The sequence below is a fragment of the Salvia miltiorrhiza genome, chromosome 5, assembly GCF_028751815.1.
Source record: "Salvia miltiorrhiza cultivar Shanhuang (shh) chromosome 5, IMPLAD_Smil_shh, whole genome shotgun sequence".
In the NCBI taxonomy this organism is placed as follows: domain Eukaryota; kingdom Viridiplantae; phylum Streptophyta; class Magnoliopsida; order Lamiales; family Lamiaceae; genus Salvia; species Salvia miltiorrhiza.
Genome location: NC_080391.1, coordinates 5,461,785 through 5,475,413, shown reverse-complemented (window position 1 = coordinate 5,475,413; position 13,629 = coordinate 5,461,785). Strand labels below are relative to the sequence as shown.

General features: G+C 37.5%; 1 protein-coding gene across 13 annotated transcripts; it reads left to right on the top strand.

Moving 5' to 3' along the window:
- The first annotated feature begins 3,023 nt into the window (after positions 1-3,023).
- On the top strand, positions 3,024-12,659 carry LOC130985427 (short-chain dehydrogenase reductase 3a-like). 13 transcript variants are annotated; one of them, XM_057908404.1, is made up of 6 exons: positions 3,069-3,214; positions 8,564-8,741; positions 8,827-9,089; positions 10,948-11,018; positions 11,213-11,272; positions 11,690-12,659. In XM_057908404.1, exons 4-6 carry the CDS (start codon positions 10,999-11,001, stop codon positions 12,489-12,491), a joined length of 882 nt encoding a protein of 293 aa, XP_057764387.1. In that variant the 5' UTR covers positions 3,069-3,214; positions 8,564-8,741; positions 8,827-9,089; positions 10,948-10,998; the 3' UTR covers positions 12,492-12,659. The 13 variants fall into 13 exon arrangements, with proteins under 13 accessions (XP_057764380.1, XP_057764383.1, XP_057764381.1 ...); XM_057908408.1 differs by lacking the exon at positions 8,564-8,741 and adding an exon at positions 4,737-4,816 and having other exon boundaries at positions 8,914-9,089; XM_057908397.1 differs by lacking the exons at positions 8,564-8,741; positions 8,827-9,089 and adding an exon at positions 4,737-4,816 and having other exon boundaries at positions 3,024-3,214; positions 10,998-11,018.
- Positions 12,660-13,629: the final 970 nt, after the last annotated feature.

The following is a 13,629-nucleotide window of genomic DNA, read 5'->3' as shown; positions in this document are numbered from 1 at the left end:
TTGCACACAGCAACTCTCCTATTTTTCATTATCTATTTTATAAATTTAGGATTAGATTTAAGCAGGTAATTTGAGGGGGTGTAAATTTTTTTGTGGGCTCAACTTAATATAGGTGATCTCTTCGATGATCATTTTATGTGTTAATAGGCAAAAATGCCCACTTCCTTAATTTTTTTTGTAAAAATGCCCTAAGTTATCATATAAAGCATTCTATGCCCTAATTGATGAGGACTGTAATACTCATCAGCGCTGTGCTTAGCAATACATGGACATTTTACCTAATTATTGTTATTATTATTAAATAAACTAACCAAAGACAACCTGCCAGAGTGCAGCACTACCAGAGCCAGACTTGCCAGAGACGCAGCCTGCCAGAGACAGAGCTAGCAGAGACCAGCACTGCCAGAGTGCAGCGCTACCAGAGCCAGACTTGCCAGAGACGCAGCCTGCCAGAGTGCAGAGCCTCCAGAGCGCAGCCTGCCAAAGTGCGGAGCTTCCAGAGCCAGACCTGCCAGAGTGCGGAGCTTCCAGAGCCAGACCTGCCAAAGTGCAGAGCCTCCAGAGCTAGACCTGCCAGAGTGCGGAGCTTCCAGAGCCAGACCTGACAGAGTGCAGCGCTTCCAGAGCCAGACCTACCAAAGACAGATCTACCAGAGTGCACTGCTACCAGCTCTGCCAGAGTATAGCACTACCATAGCCAGTCTTGCCGAGAGCCCAGCTTTGCCACCGAGTTGGGCTTCACTTCTTTGTTTCGTGGGCTTTAGGGTTAGGCCCAATTAGTTATCTATAAATAGGAGGTTTAGCATTAGCAAAAGGAGGGCATTCTAACTACTCAGCTTGTAGCATGTAACTCTCTCGAAGTATAGTGAAAATCGAAGAACTCCCGTGGACGTAGGTCTTGATGACCGAACCAGGTAAATAATGTCTTGTTTATTGCTTTCTAGTTTAGGTGTTGATATCATGCTTTATCAATCACCTATATATATATATATATATATATATATATATTAAACAACAATCATTATTGATATTCAAAATAATTAAATTAACGATATGGAATATATATATGTGTGTGTGTGTGTACGATCGCTTAATTATTAAGCGATAAAAATTCTCACGTCTGAAAATAATTAAATCACCGATACGATTATATAAATAATACTTTATGCAAGAAATTAGCATTCTTGCAAATATTCACTTCTCACACCAATTTCAATAATCACAATTGCTTCATAAAACGAGCGAGTACATACTTATGCGATTAATAACCTTTTCCAGAGACTCGTCTCGTCATATCACAGGCATATAATTCTTTTCTCATCGATGGTTGAAAAATGATTTAATATCATCATAATTATGCATGATGTCTCGATATATACATGCATATATATATGATCAAATGTTTACACAATAGTCTCATTAATATATCATAAATATAATAATCTCATGTACTGCATGAAGACGTATATATGTATACGCGAGAAATCTCGACAAACGTTACACGAAATTATGGAAAACAACCTTCATGGTTTATAAATAATGGAAAAATAATAATATACATATTATTAAAAGTATCGAAAAAATGTTATCCTTTAAAGAAATATGAAATCCTCCTTTTATAAAGGTTTTAAAAAAAATCCTCTCTATATAATATATATATAATGTACATATTTATATGTATGTATACGATGGGTAAAATTGACGGATATTACAAATAATTAGATTAAAGAGCATGTTTCTTTAATTTTCTTTAAACACAAATGTTTAAAACATTTATTTATACCTCCGTCTTCATCACAAACCCTTAAAAAAGTTATTTTATTATGCATTTTCGTTCCAAACTCATATAGTATTACACGTTAAATACCCGAATTTGTTTAAGTTTATAAATAAAATTTGTTACAATAATTGGTTATGCACGTATGCGTCCCAATAAAGATTAAAAAAACATAGAAGAATTTCGTTGAACATGTTTATTAAAATTGGACCTATAATTCCCCGTTTTCCCGAGCTAAGTTTAGAATAATTTTAAACTTAGAAAGTAAGATGATTCATGCTGGATAAAAGAAAATAAATTTATTTTTAATTCACACAAAAATGATTTACAAAAGTATTTGTAAATTTATTTATTTAAATTTTTATGCATTGCATATTTATTTAAATTAAATATTTGAGCATTAAGCATTTACATGAGCTATATATTTAACGAACCCTGAAGTTTCGATAATTCAAGCGTGAAGTTTTTAATTGTCAAATCATCACCTCAATTTATTTACACTCAAAAGTTTTTATTACTATTTTTATCATAGTGTCATCTTACACACTTTTATAAGAGCAATGCTAAACAGCCACATTGTGGCCACCCACAATTTACCTAAATAAAAAATAATTTAATTCATTTAACTTATTTTTAAAAATAAAAATAAAATTTAGTTATCTTATCATAGTCTCTACACTGTAATTATTTTTATTTTTATTAAAAAATAAAAAATTTAAAAAATTTAAAAAAATAAGTACAATGTAGAGAATATAGTAAAATAACTAAATCCTATTTTTATTTTAAAAAATAAATTAAATAAATCTAGATTTTTCTTATTATACTAGTGTGTGGATGGCCATAATGTGGCTGCATAAATTTATGAGTAATGCTAAACAGCCACATTGTGGTTGCCCACAATTTACTTAAGTAGAAAATAATTTAATTTATTTAACTTATTTTTTAAAATAAAAATAAGATTTAGTCATTTTATCATATTCTCTACATTATAGTAATTTTTTTGCAATTTTTTGGTAACTTTTTTATTTTTATTAAAAAATAAATTAAAAATAAAAAGTGCAAAAATTTTTTTTAAAAAATAAGTACAATATAGAGAATATAATAAAATAACTAAATCCTATTTTTATTTAAAAAAATAAATTAAATAAATCAAAATTATCCTTGTTATATTAGTGTGTGGGTGCAGGGTGGCGACAACGTGCATAAATTTATTGCTTTTATAATACCTACAATCAATCAACCATGATTCCACACCTACCACAATCATACTTTCATCATGACCAATGCACATGTATCATGTCGGCCACCATCTACCACTTTATACCATGCCCTTTATTCCCATACTTCTATCAATTCATAAGTTTTCTCTCGCCCCCAAGAATTTCATCAGCTGGGATCGTCCATCAAATTAACAACAGCGGGATCTTTTCATAAAAGGTTTCATTCTTCAACTCAATTAATATGTCAATTTCCTTAAAGCCAAAACATTCAGGTTTTCAGCAGCTCAACTTAATCAAAACACCTTAAGCTTCCATCTCGCCGATTTCATTTTTACAGTATGTTTTAAACAACCAATTGTTTCATATCTGAGAAGTTTCAACTCACCACATGAACAAGGCATACACATTCAATATCTCATCAAGGCATCTGCATATACAATCATATGTGTATTTCACAAAGAACAGCATGTATACATATATAAGTAGAATATGGCTTCACTGAAAAGAAATAGAAGTAGAATTTGGAAGCCTTGATTTCCCTTGTTGTCGTTTTGCTTGTGGAGTCGAGTAATGCTTGTGTGAGTGAATCGAGTCGGAGAGTGAAGAAGGTGACCTTGGGGTCGGGAATTGGGGCTCGAGGAGGGAGGCGACGGAGGCCACGGCGGCCGCTGTTGCCAAGGAATAGGGCGGTACTAGCGGTGCCGTCGATCTGAAAGGAGGAAGGCGGAGAGGGAGACCGGTGGCACGGTCGGCGGCGGCTTTCGCTGCTGCTCGCCGGAAGCATCTGGTTTGGGAATTTGGGGAAAGAAGTCGGATTTGGAGAGAGGAGTCGTTGTTGTCGTCGGAGTTTCAGAGGATAGGTCGAGGGTGAGAGTGGTTGAGGGCGGCGGCCGTGGAAGGAGCTGCGGTCGCCGGGAATCGAGCAGGAGAGTCAACTAGAGGTCTGGAGAATTGAGCGGCGGTGGTCGGTTTTGCTGCTGCGGCCGCTGACTTATGTTGTAGGCAAACGAGGGAGAAGAAGATGGGGCGAGGGAGAGGGGCCGATCGTCGGCTCTTCACGGAGAAGGGCGCGGCGACTGTATACTGTTTCCGCTGGGTTCGGTGGAGTGAGGGAGGTGGGCGGCTGTGATTGAGGTAAAGGAGAGAGGGGAGAGCCGGGAGTGTCAGCGGCTTATCGCCGTTGCTGTCGCCGGAAATAGAGAGGCGGCTGCCGGAAGAGAGGAAGAAGGAGAGGATGCAGCGTGAGTTTGTGTTTATGTGCGGCTTCGAGAGGGTTTTGGGCTACTAGGGTTGGGCCTAATTGAGCTGGGCCGATTTTATTTAGATGGGCCCGATTTATTTTATTCAGTCTGGGCCATTCCTATTTTATTGAGTTGGGCCTCATCTTTTAATTGGTATGGGCTGTTATTTATTTAAGCATGGGCTCCATTTCATCTATTTAAATGGCTTCCCTATTTTATTTAATTAGACTAATAATTAGTTTGATTAAATTATTTAACAGACTAATTTGCATAATAATATTATATTATTATTATGTGTATATATTAAATATGATTACTCACTATATGAGTTGAGCACGAAATTATTTGCATTATATATTCTGCAAATGAAAGTATTCATGATTAAATTGGTTCTGGTTATTGGGCTTCATTAATTATTAATAGCATGGACTGTTTAGCAAACTCACTAAGATATTAAGTTAGTTTCACAAGATCTATTAAGAATAGAATTTCTTGTAGGCTTTGTGGTCCAAGGGGATTAGCGCTGCTTTCCCAAGACATGTTTATATGTGAATGATCTTCAGGTTTTGCCTATCTAGGTGGGCTTACTTTCCAAATGTATAAAGTATGATTGAGTTATTAATATCTAAATGTTTCAATAAATTTCAAATTATTTATTTAATGAAATGCAAACTGTTTAACCAATAAAATGTTTATGTGCACTCTACTCTATTTAAGGCTCGCCACAACGAATTAATTGATATTCTCTTATGGCCTAACACGTTATTTGAGAATTGTGTATACTCGTTAGCTGACTTGGTAGGTTGATCTCCATAATGTAAGGTCTACCTGGGTAGCGTCTCGAGGTCAAATGAAACTTGTTTGGGTTACGCCCTTAGTTCAAATAAATGGAAGAAATGGATCCGACAATGGTTAAAAGGTCCGGGATCACAGCGAGTAACAGAAAGGGAGTGTGACATGTGCGCACAAGTTAAAGAAAATATTTTAACATGCTTAGAAGTTATTTCATTTTAAAACCTTCTAAGTTATGTCAGTGTAATTGGATAAACTGTCTTTACGAAAATATGAAATGTTTCAGAAAATGCATGCCCACTAAGTACATTAGTACTTAGCCCAAAAATACTTTCAAATGTTTTCAGGTTGGCTGGCTAGTGCTGACGGGACTGAATTGAGGCTAGGGTTCAACTTCCTTTTAAGACTTTCGATGTAGCATAGATAATGTCTTGTCTTTTAATTTCTCAATTCAAGACTCTCACGTTACATTTCGAATGACAACTCTGATCGAGCTTAGAATATTAGCTCCTAGATTTATGCTGATGAATGTCGGTTGTCAGAAGCATGAAACAAAACTTGTGATCCAAAGGGGCCTAGCCTGTCTTTTTATCTCATTATTTGGGTTTCAACAAGGATTTTCCCTTGTTCATTTCTATGAATTATTCGCACCTCGATTTAATTTATTCTTTCAAGAATTGGAGTGTGACAGAATGGTATCAGACTATAGGTTTTCTTTCATGTCTCTGATTACCAAAAGCTTTTTGATGTTGAGTCTTGAATAGTATCTCTAGACTTGTAAGAATATTAATAGCCCTCAGCCCGCCGTCACACTGCCGCAATCAAGGTACGATAAAAGTTTCAATATATATATATATATATATACATTCAAAGTTATGAAAGTTTTCAGGAAAATGTGCTCCTTATGTTTATGATGCTTTGTGAATTGCTTACCGCTTTCCATATGATATATGTTATGAAGTGCTAATTGCTTTCATATTGTTATTTTGGGTCTCCGACTCATATAACCTAGCTCAGTATCGTGTTTGGGACAACCCGAGCCCTTAACGATCAGATAAGTTAAAGTCGTATTTGGGACTGCTCGAACCCATAACGACTCAATGAATGTTATATCGTGTTAGGGACTACCCGAACCCTTAACGATAGTATCGTGTTTGGGACTACCCGAACCCATAGCGACTCAATGAATGTTATTTCGTGTTTGGGACTACCCGAGCCCTTAGCGAATAAGTGAATATATGGTCGAGTTGGATTCCTTGAATCTTTCCGGCACAAGCAAAGTTTTCATGAAAAGAACTTCAAATGTCTATATATGTTTAAGGTTTCAAAAGAAACAGAAGTATGTATGAATGAGAAAGTTTTATGTTATCGTTTTAGGTTCATGCTTATACGATTAGACTGATGGGTCCTCTTACAAACCGTTTGAGTATCACCCAAGAATGCTTTGAGAATGTTAGTCGTGATAGCACCGCTTGATCGATTTAAGTAAAGATTGGTAAGATAGAAATATTTAACATAGTGATGATACAACATAGAGGCATTGCCTTAAGACTAAGGATTTACTTGAGCTATTTCAATAGCGGTAAGATTAAGTTTCTTATATAAGAACTTATGTTGCTTATGATTATGATGTAGGTCGTGATAGCTTCGCTAGAACGGCATAGAATGGACTTTCATAGTATCAATGATTTATGATTGGAGTACTTAGAAGTAAGTGCTTTAAGTTAGAAGTTGACTTAGAGCCTTATAAGAGATAAGAAGTTGACATGATTGGGGGCAAGCTCCCATTTGACTGAGAGATTCGTTATGCTGGGTCTGGCCAGCCCACATGACTAAGATCTCGGTGATTGTCAATTAGATTTTTAGCATGAAAGTAGAACATCATCTCAATGCCTAGACTTGTACTATATAGTTGGTACAATAAGATTTTCTTTTATCACGATGAGAGTGTTTTACTTTTGTCCACTTATGAGTCCTTATTTTTGCTATTTTAAGAAATGGGTCAATACAATTGGGACATCCCAAAATAGCAAGTGAGCCAATATAAATGGGACGGATGAAGTATATCATAAGAAAAGATTCAACAATAAAGAAAATTTCATATAGACGTGTTGATAAATGTTCGAACCTGACTATTATCTATATACATGTACTCATCCTAAATTCAATTAGTTGTCTGATCTCATTTAAATTTATAAATACAGATTGTTACAATGATATAGTTCAATTATCAAAATTTAGCATATTTGTCCTATTTATATCATACGTGCAGACTGCTAGGGACGTTTCCCATGAGAATCCCAAACGGGATGATGTGTTCACGCGGGTGAAACCCTGGAATAATTGGAAACCTAAGAAAACGAGGCAGAATATAGGGCCGCAGATCGGTAATGGCTTTGCGGTTCTAGAAACTAACGATGGTGAATATGTTGAAAGAGAACATGTGGACCGTGTGGAGAATTCTGACAGCTACATAGATGAGGGGATCATGGCGAACAGTAGCGCGGTTGCGTCCGCGCTCGGTTGCAAGCCCGACAGCGCGGACACAACCACAAAGGGAGGAGCTGAGGCAGCCTGCTGAGGCAGTGACCTTTGGTCAGGCTATGCCCACGACCATGGCTACTGGTCTGATGAGTTCAACAGCTCGGCTGGATGCGGAGATGGAGATCGCGGCCAGTTCTGCGGATTGGTTTTCACCGCAGACTGCTGCGAAGTCTAGGCAGCAAATGGTGACCATGAGGCAGCCTGCCGAGGCGGGTGCGACTCTTGGTCAGACCATTCAGTTCACAGACACGGCAGTTGGCCCAACGTTTTTAGCAACTCGGTCGGGCATGGAGAGGGAAATTGAGGCTGGTTCTGCGGGTCGGGTTTCTCCGCACAACATCGATAAAAGCGGGGTATCTCGCATGAGAGTAGAAATTATTCATCCACTCCTACTCCGGAGGATATTGCTAGTCGTATTAGTAGGTTAGAGAAGCATGTTAGTCAGGGGATGAAACTGCTCGTTGATCAAGCGCCGCCTAAGCGTGGACGAGGCCATCCTCCTAAGGGTATGGAGCGTCCGCGCGTACCACAAGCTCCGGAAGATAGCATCAAAGGTCGCCTCAGAAATGTGGAGGAAATGGGATATAAGCGATGAAGTTTGTTGTTGATCATAGAAGAAATGCTAGCTAGTTTGTGTGCTATGAATAATATCGCCAACGACCGTTGATCGGATGAAATGAATTTGGACGACTTCCACACCAACATAGGTTTTCTTTATTGTTAGGTGTTTGTGCGAATGGGTCTTTAGCGAAGCTTTTTAGGGCGTTTTTGCTGATTCGCCTTTTGTTTTCTGTTGTTTGATGAGCTCGTCTTTGAGTTTCGGTCCCTAGTCTGCGTTCTTGTGTTTTCAAGGGCTTTTTTTTCTTCTTTCTTTTATATAAAACTCAATTTAATTAATAATATCAATTTTATCATCAAATCTCTTCTTTAATAGCTCAATCATGATCTGGTGTGACGTGTTATATTGTCAGTCAAATCCTTCATAACAGACATTTAAGGTGGGAAACCCTGATCCGTAACTACAAAATCGACCCATACCAACGGGTTCGGGACAGGTCGGTCCATTCTATAAGAGATATGGTCTGGGTTGGGATAGATATGTAGGACCGAACAATCATCGGATCGGTCCGGGTCAAAACCCGCTTGAATCGGTTGAACCCGATATAGGTAAATTATATATTTATTTTTTATTTTTATAATAGAATAATTTTTAAAGCGTAATAGTTAATCTCAATTCATTTGGCAAACCCAGAAACTCTACTACCCTTCCCTCCCTGTTAATCTGCCTGTCGTCTCTCTTCTTCATTTCTCACAAACTCGACGCCTCACGCCTGACCAGCCACCGGTGCTCGCCGCAGCCTCACGCGAGCAAAGCACAACAGCCTCCGGTAGCCCTCATCTTCTCGCCGCTCTCTAGAGTCCAGATAACTCCATCCTTTTGGCAGCGACTTCCTATCGCTGACGATCGTCACACTCACCGCCTCCACGATTCCAGCCTCCAGTTCACAAATTAAGGTAAAACGTTAATTACCTAGGGCTCAAAATTATATGCTCAGATTTTATCACATTTCTAGCGTTTAGATTTTACATTTTGCTTGAATTTACATTACTTGAGTTCAGATTTGATCTAGGGCTAGATTTTCGGCTTGAAATTATATGTTCCTTGATTTATAATTGAATGGTAAAAAATTGTAAAAAAAATATATGTTTGAATTTAAGCTTGAAATTATATGTTCAGATTTTTAGCTTGAAATTATATAGTGCAGATTTTGAGCTTTCTTAAGTTTTGATTTTCTTATTTGTTTTAGTAAGATTGAGTCTTGCTGTGTAAATTCGTGTATATCTTAAATTCATTTAGCGGATCGTTTACCTTGAGCGAGGCACCGTAGGTGTTTTATGACCGAATTGGGTAACTATTCTTGACGTACTGGTCTCCATTGTTTTAGTACAGTCTATGATACTGTATCTGCACATATACTTACTTTTCTTGTGTGCGAGATTTAATGTTTTTGGATAAATGACAATTTCAACATTACTTATATTTTAAAATTATATTAACAATAATTTAAAAATTATTTATATATAATTTGAATAGTTTTACGAAATAATGAATTCTCTCCAACACTGCTAATTAGAGTTGTCAAAATGAGCCAAAAGTGGCCTGGCCCGATCAGCCCGCCCGTAGTTTTGACTGGGCTGGGCTAGGATTTTTAAGGCAAAAAAAAAAAACTGAGCCTATCTGGCCCGATCTATGCGGCCCGTGGGCCGAAAAGCCCGCCGAGCTTTTGGGCTAGATAGGCCCGGTAGTAAAATAGGCCTTTAGGCAACTTTTTTAATAAAATAAGTAAATAACTATCATTTATTTTGAATTGAATCACGTTTAAATTATTTCTAATTTAGCAATCAACATCTAATTGAAACTAAACTAATGTTTTTTTTTTTTTTTTTTGTGGATTTGTGATGAATTTTGATGTGATGAATATGGTGTGATGAATTTTTTTGTTTTGAGAATGCCGAATATATATGCTTTTGTTTTTTAGAATTCCGAATATATATTGTTTACAGGGGAAAAGGTTGTCAATTGTGATATTGTTTGCATTTTTTTAGGGGGTCATACTGTTTACATTCACTTTTATTAATTTACATAATTTAGATATGTAGATACAGAACCGATCACCTACCCACCGTGGGCAAGCATAACGTGCCCACCATTGATGTGATAATTTTAATTAGAAAAGAGAATTAATAAATCTTACTTTAATTAAAATTATCTTACCATAATTATAATTGCCACATCATGGTGGGCACGTTATGCATGCCCACAGTGGGTAGGTGATCGTTTCTGTATGTAGATATAGTTTGCAGTTGCTACTTTAAACCCTTTTTGTTTCAATGTATTTGTCTTCAACTTTTATTCTTTAAATTTAATTTAATTTATCAATTTTTGGAAGTAAAAAAAAATTATATATTAATTTATCAATTTTGGCCATTTTAGCCCGACCCGCCCGGCGGCCCGTATAGGGCCGGGCTGGGCTTCATCTTTCGAGGCCCACTGAAATTTTGGGCCGGGCCGGGCCACAAGGTTTGACAGCCCTACTGCTAATAAACGAGTCTTCACTGCAGAAACAGTATACTGGGACCACTGGGTGAATTTAGCTGTATTAAATTTGCAAAACCAGAATAATCCAAATTTGAAGTTGTAAAACAAAGAATCGCAATGCCCAAAACAAAAATTCAAAAGTTAAATATAAAAAAATCAAACCATTCAGACGCATAAAAGATTCTTCTTTGTGTATTAAATTTGCAACTTGCAAGATGCATTTGAGTCATTAAATCGCTGACGTTTCTGACTTGCTCTTCTTTTTATTGGGAGCCAAATCCTGACTTGCTCTCTTGTTTTCATTCATCATCTCGTTTGCACAGAATGTTGAGAACTCCATTCAGGTCGCTTTCTTTCTTTCTCTCTCTCTCTCATGCTTAAAATTCCTTCTATTCTCGTGCTGCTGCTTCTTAATTTTCGTCCTTGTTGATTTGACAGTTTAATTTGCAGTGAATAATCTTGCATTTGGGTTTTTTCTCCAATAATAATTCTGATTTTTGGGATCATTTGGTATTTTCTTATTAAAATTGCGGCTCAGAAAGTTGTCCGGTGCAAGAGTTTTGCTGACTCGGAGATGGCTTTCTCAAGACACAACAAGGTAAAGTTGCTCTATTCTTTTTACAGGTTTTCTCTTCAATTATTTCATTAAACTAATTTATTGTCATAATCTTTAGCGTTGTACATAGTAAAGAAGACAACTCATTACATTAGGAGAGAGCTGGTACTTAACTTCAACTAATAGTTGAGGTCATTTGAAATTTCAAACCTAATCATGTCTTCCCTATTAAATTGTTTTAAACTATAAAAAAGGGCAAATTTTTCAGTCCGAAGAATTGATCTTTTCGGAAACGATCTTGGGCTGACTGCTTTTGAACTAAATGTCATTCACATTTTTAGATTTTAATATATTTATTCCTATTTTGAGCTGCAAGCAATTTCATGTAAATAAGTAAATTTATGGCCCAAGGGCTAATTTGATTTCTGCAAAAATCAAATGGCTGATTTGATTTTTCAGCAAACTGGAAGGCAAGGTAGCTCTAATTACAGGGGCAGCAAGTGGTATAGGCAAAGAAACAGCAACCAAATTCATCAACAATGGTGCCAAAGTAGTGCTAGCCGACATCCAGAAAGATGAGGGCCACCACACGACCCTGGAGCTCGGTCAGAATGCTGCCTTCGTTGCATGCGACGTCACCAAAGAATCGGACGTTTCAGACGCTGTGGACTTCACCGTGTCCAAGTTCGGCCACCTCGACATCATGTACAACAATGCAGGCATTGCCTGTCATACCCCCCCAAGCATAGTGGACCTTGACTTGGCCTCCTTCGACAGAGTCATGGCGATCAATGTCCGGGGTGTGGTGTCTGGGATCAAGCACGGGGCCCGTGTCATGATCCCGAGGGAAAGAGGGGTTATCCTCTGCACAGCCAGTGTGACAGGCCTAATGGGAGGACTAGCACAACACACTTACTCTGTGTCCAAGAGTGGCGTGATAGGGATCGTGAGATCAGTTGCATCGGAGCTGTGCAGGCACGGGATTCGTGTCAACTGCATATCCCCGATGGCCATCCCGACCCCGTTTGTGATGGACGAGATAAAGAAGTACTACCCGGAGGTCGATCCTCATAGGCTGGTGAAGATGGTGCATGATTTCAGTGTGCTGAAAGGAGCTGTTTGTGAGCCTGGTGACATTGCAAATGCTGCTGTGTTTCTTGCATCTGATGATGCAAAGTTTGTTAGTGGGCATAATCTTGTTGTAGATGGTGGCTTCACATCGTTCAAGAATATCACTCTTCCTACACCAGATCAGCTATGATGAGAAAGAGTATACATTTATTTGATGCCAACTTCTCTTTGTCTTTCACTTGTTGCCTGCTTTATTTGGTTTGGTTAGGTTAGCATTGGATGTCCCCGTCACTATTTCAATAAAGTCGAGAACGACAGATAAATATATTTTGAAATCTTAAAAGTCCAAATTATATTATTACTGTATCATCAAAAGTCCATATTTAAAGAAACAATCTATCCTGCTGGCCATAATGAAGAACCAAAATTAAATTTTGGCCCCTAATCTTAAAATAATAAAATATGGCCATTAATTAGGCGGTATGCCTATTATACCTTTTTTACCCGTGTGATCCAGCCCAGCCATCTCCTTTTACCCATCGGATCCAATCCAACCCCCTATCTCTCTCTCTCGTTGCCGTCAATGAAGAGCTGATTCTCCCCCTTTCTCACACTGATTCCAATTTCGTAGCCACTTTACGCGTGATTCTCCTATCTTCCTCTCTCTCTCTCTCGCCCCTGTCGACGAAGAGAGGCTATTCTCGTCTCTCTCTCTCTCTCTCTCTCGTCGCTTTTGACGAATTTGCAGTGATCCGGCGAGTTTTGATACGAGATTTTGTTTGTTTGATTCATATGTGCTTCATCTTCTTCACATCATGATTTCTTCATTCTATTGATGTTGTTTCTGTAGTTGTGCTGCACGTATGACACTTATGGCACTATTAATACATAAGTGCCAAAAGGGGACCATTTTAAACACTTCCCCGCAGGGTTTAGATGTTCCATTTAGAGTTTAGATTATTCATCTAGGGTTTTTTGTTTGTTTGTTTCATGTGCTTCATCTTCTTCACATCCTGATTTATTCATTATATTGTTGTTGTTTCTATATTAGTATCATAAGTGCCAAGATTTTACTTGGTTTTATTTTGGATTTTCGTTGACACTTATGGCACTAATGAAAAACATTAAAACGATTTTTATTTTGAATAGATGATCTCAAGTGTATATATCTTCAGCACTAGTTAATGCTTATTGTTTATTTTCAAGGGTGTGGTTGAGTGAGATTAGAGGTGGATTTCACGCTTTAATACTGCTGCAATGTGCTTAAAAGTTAAAACGTGGAGATCGAGCTTCACTATATTAAATTTATACAATTGTGCACAGGCAGA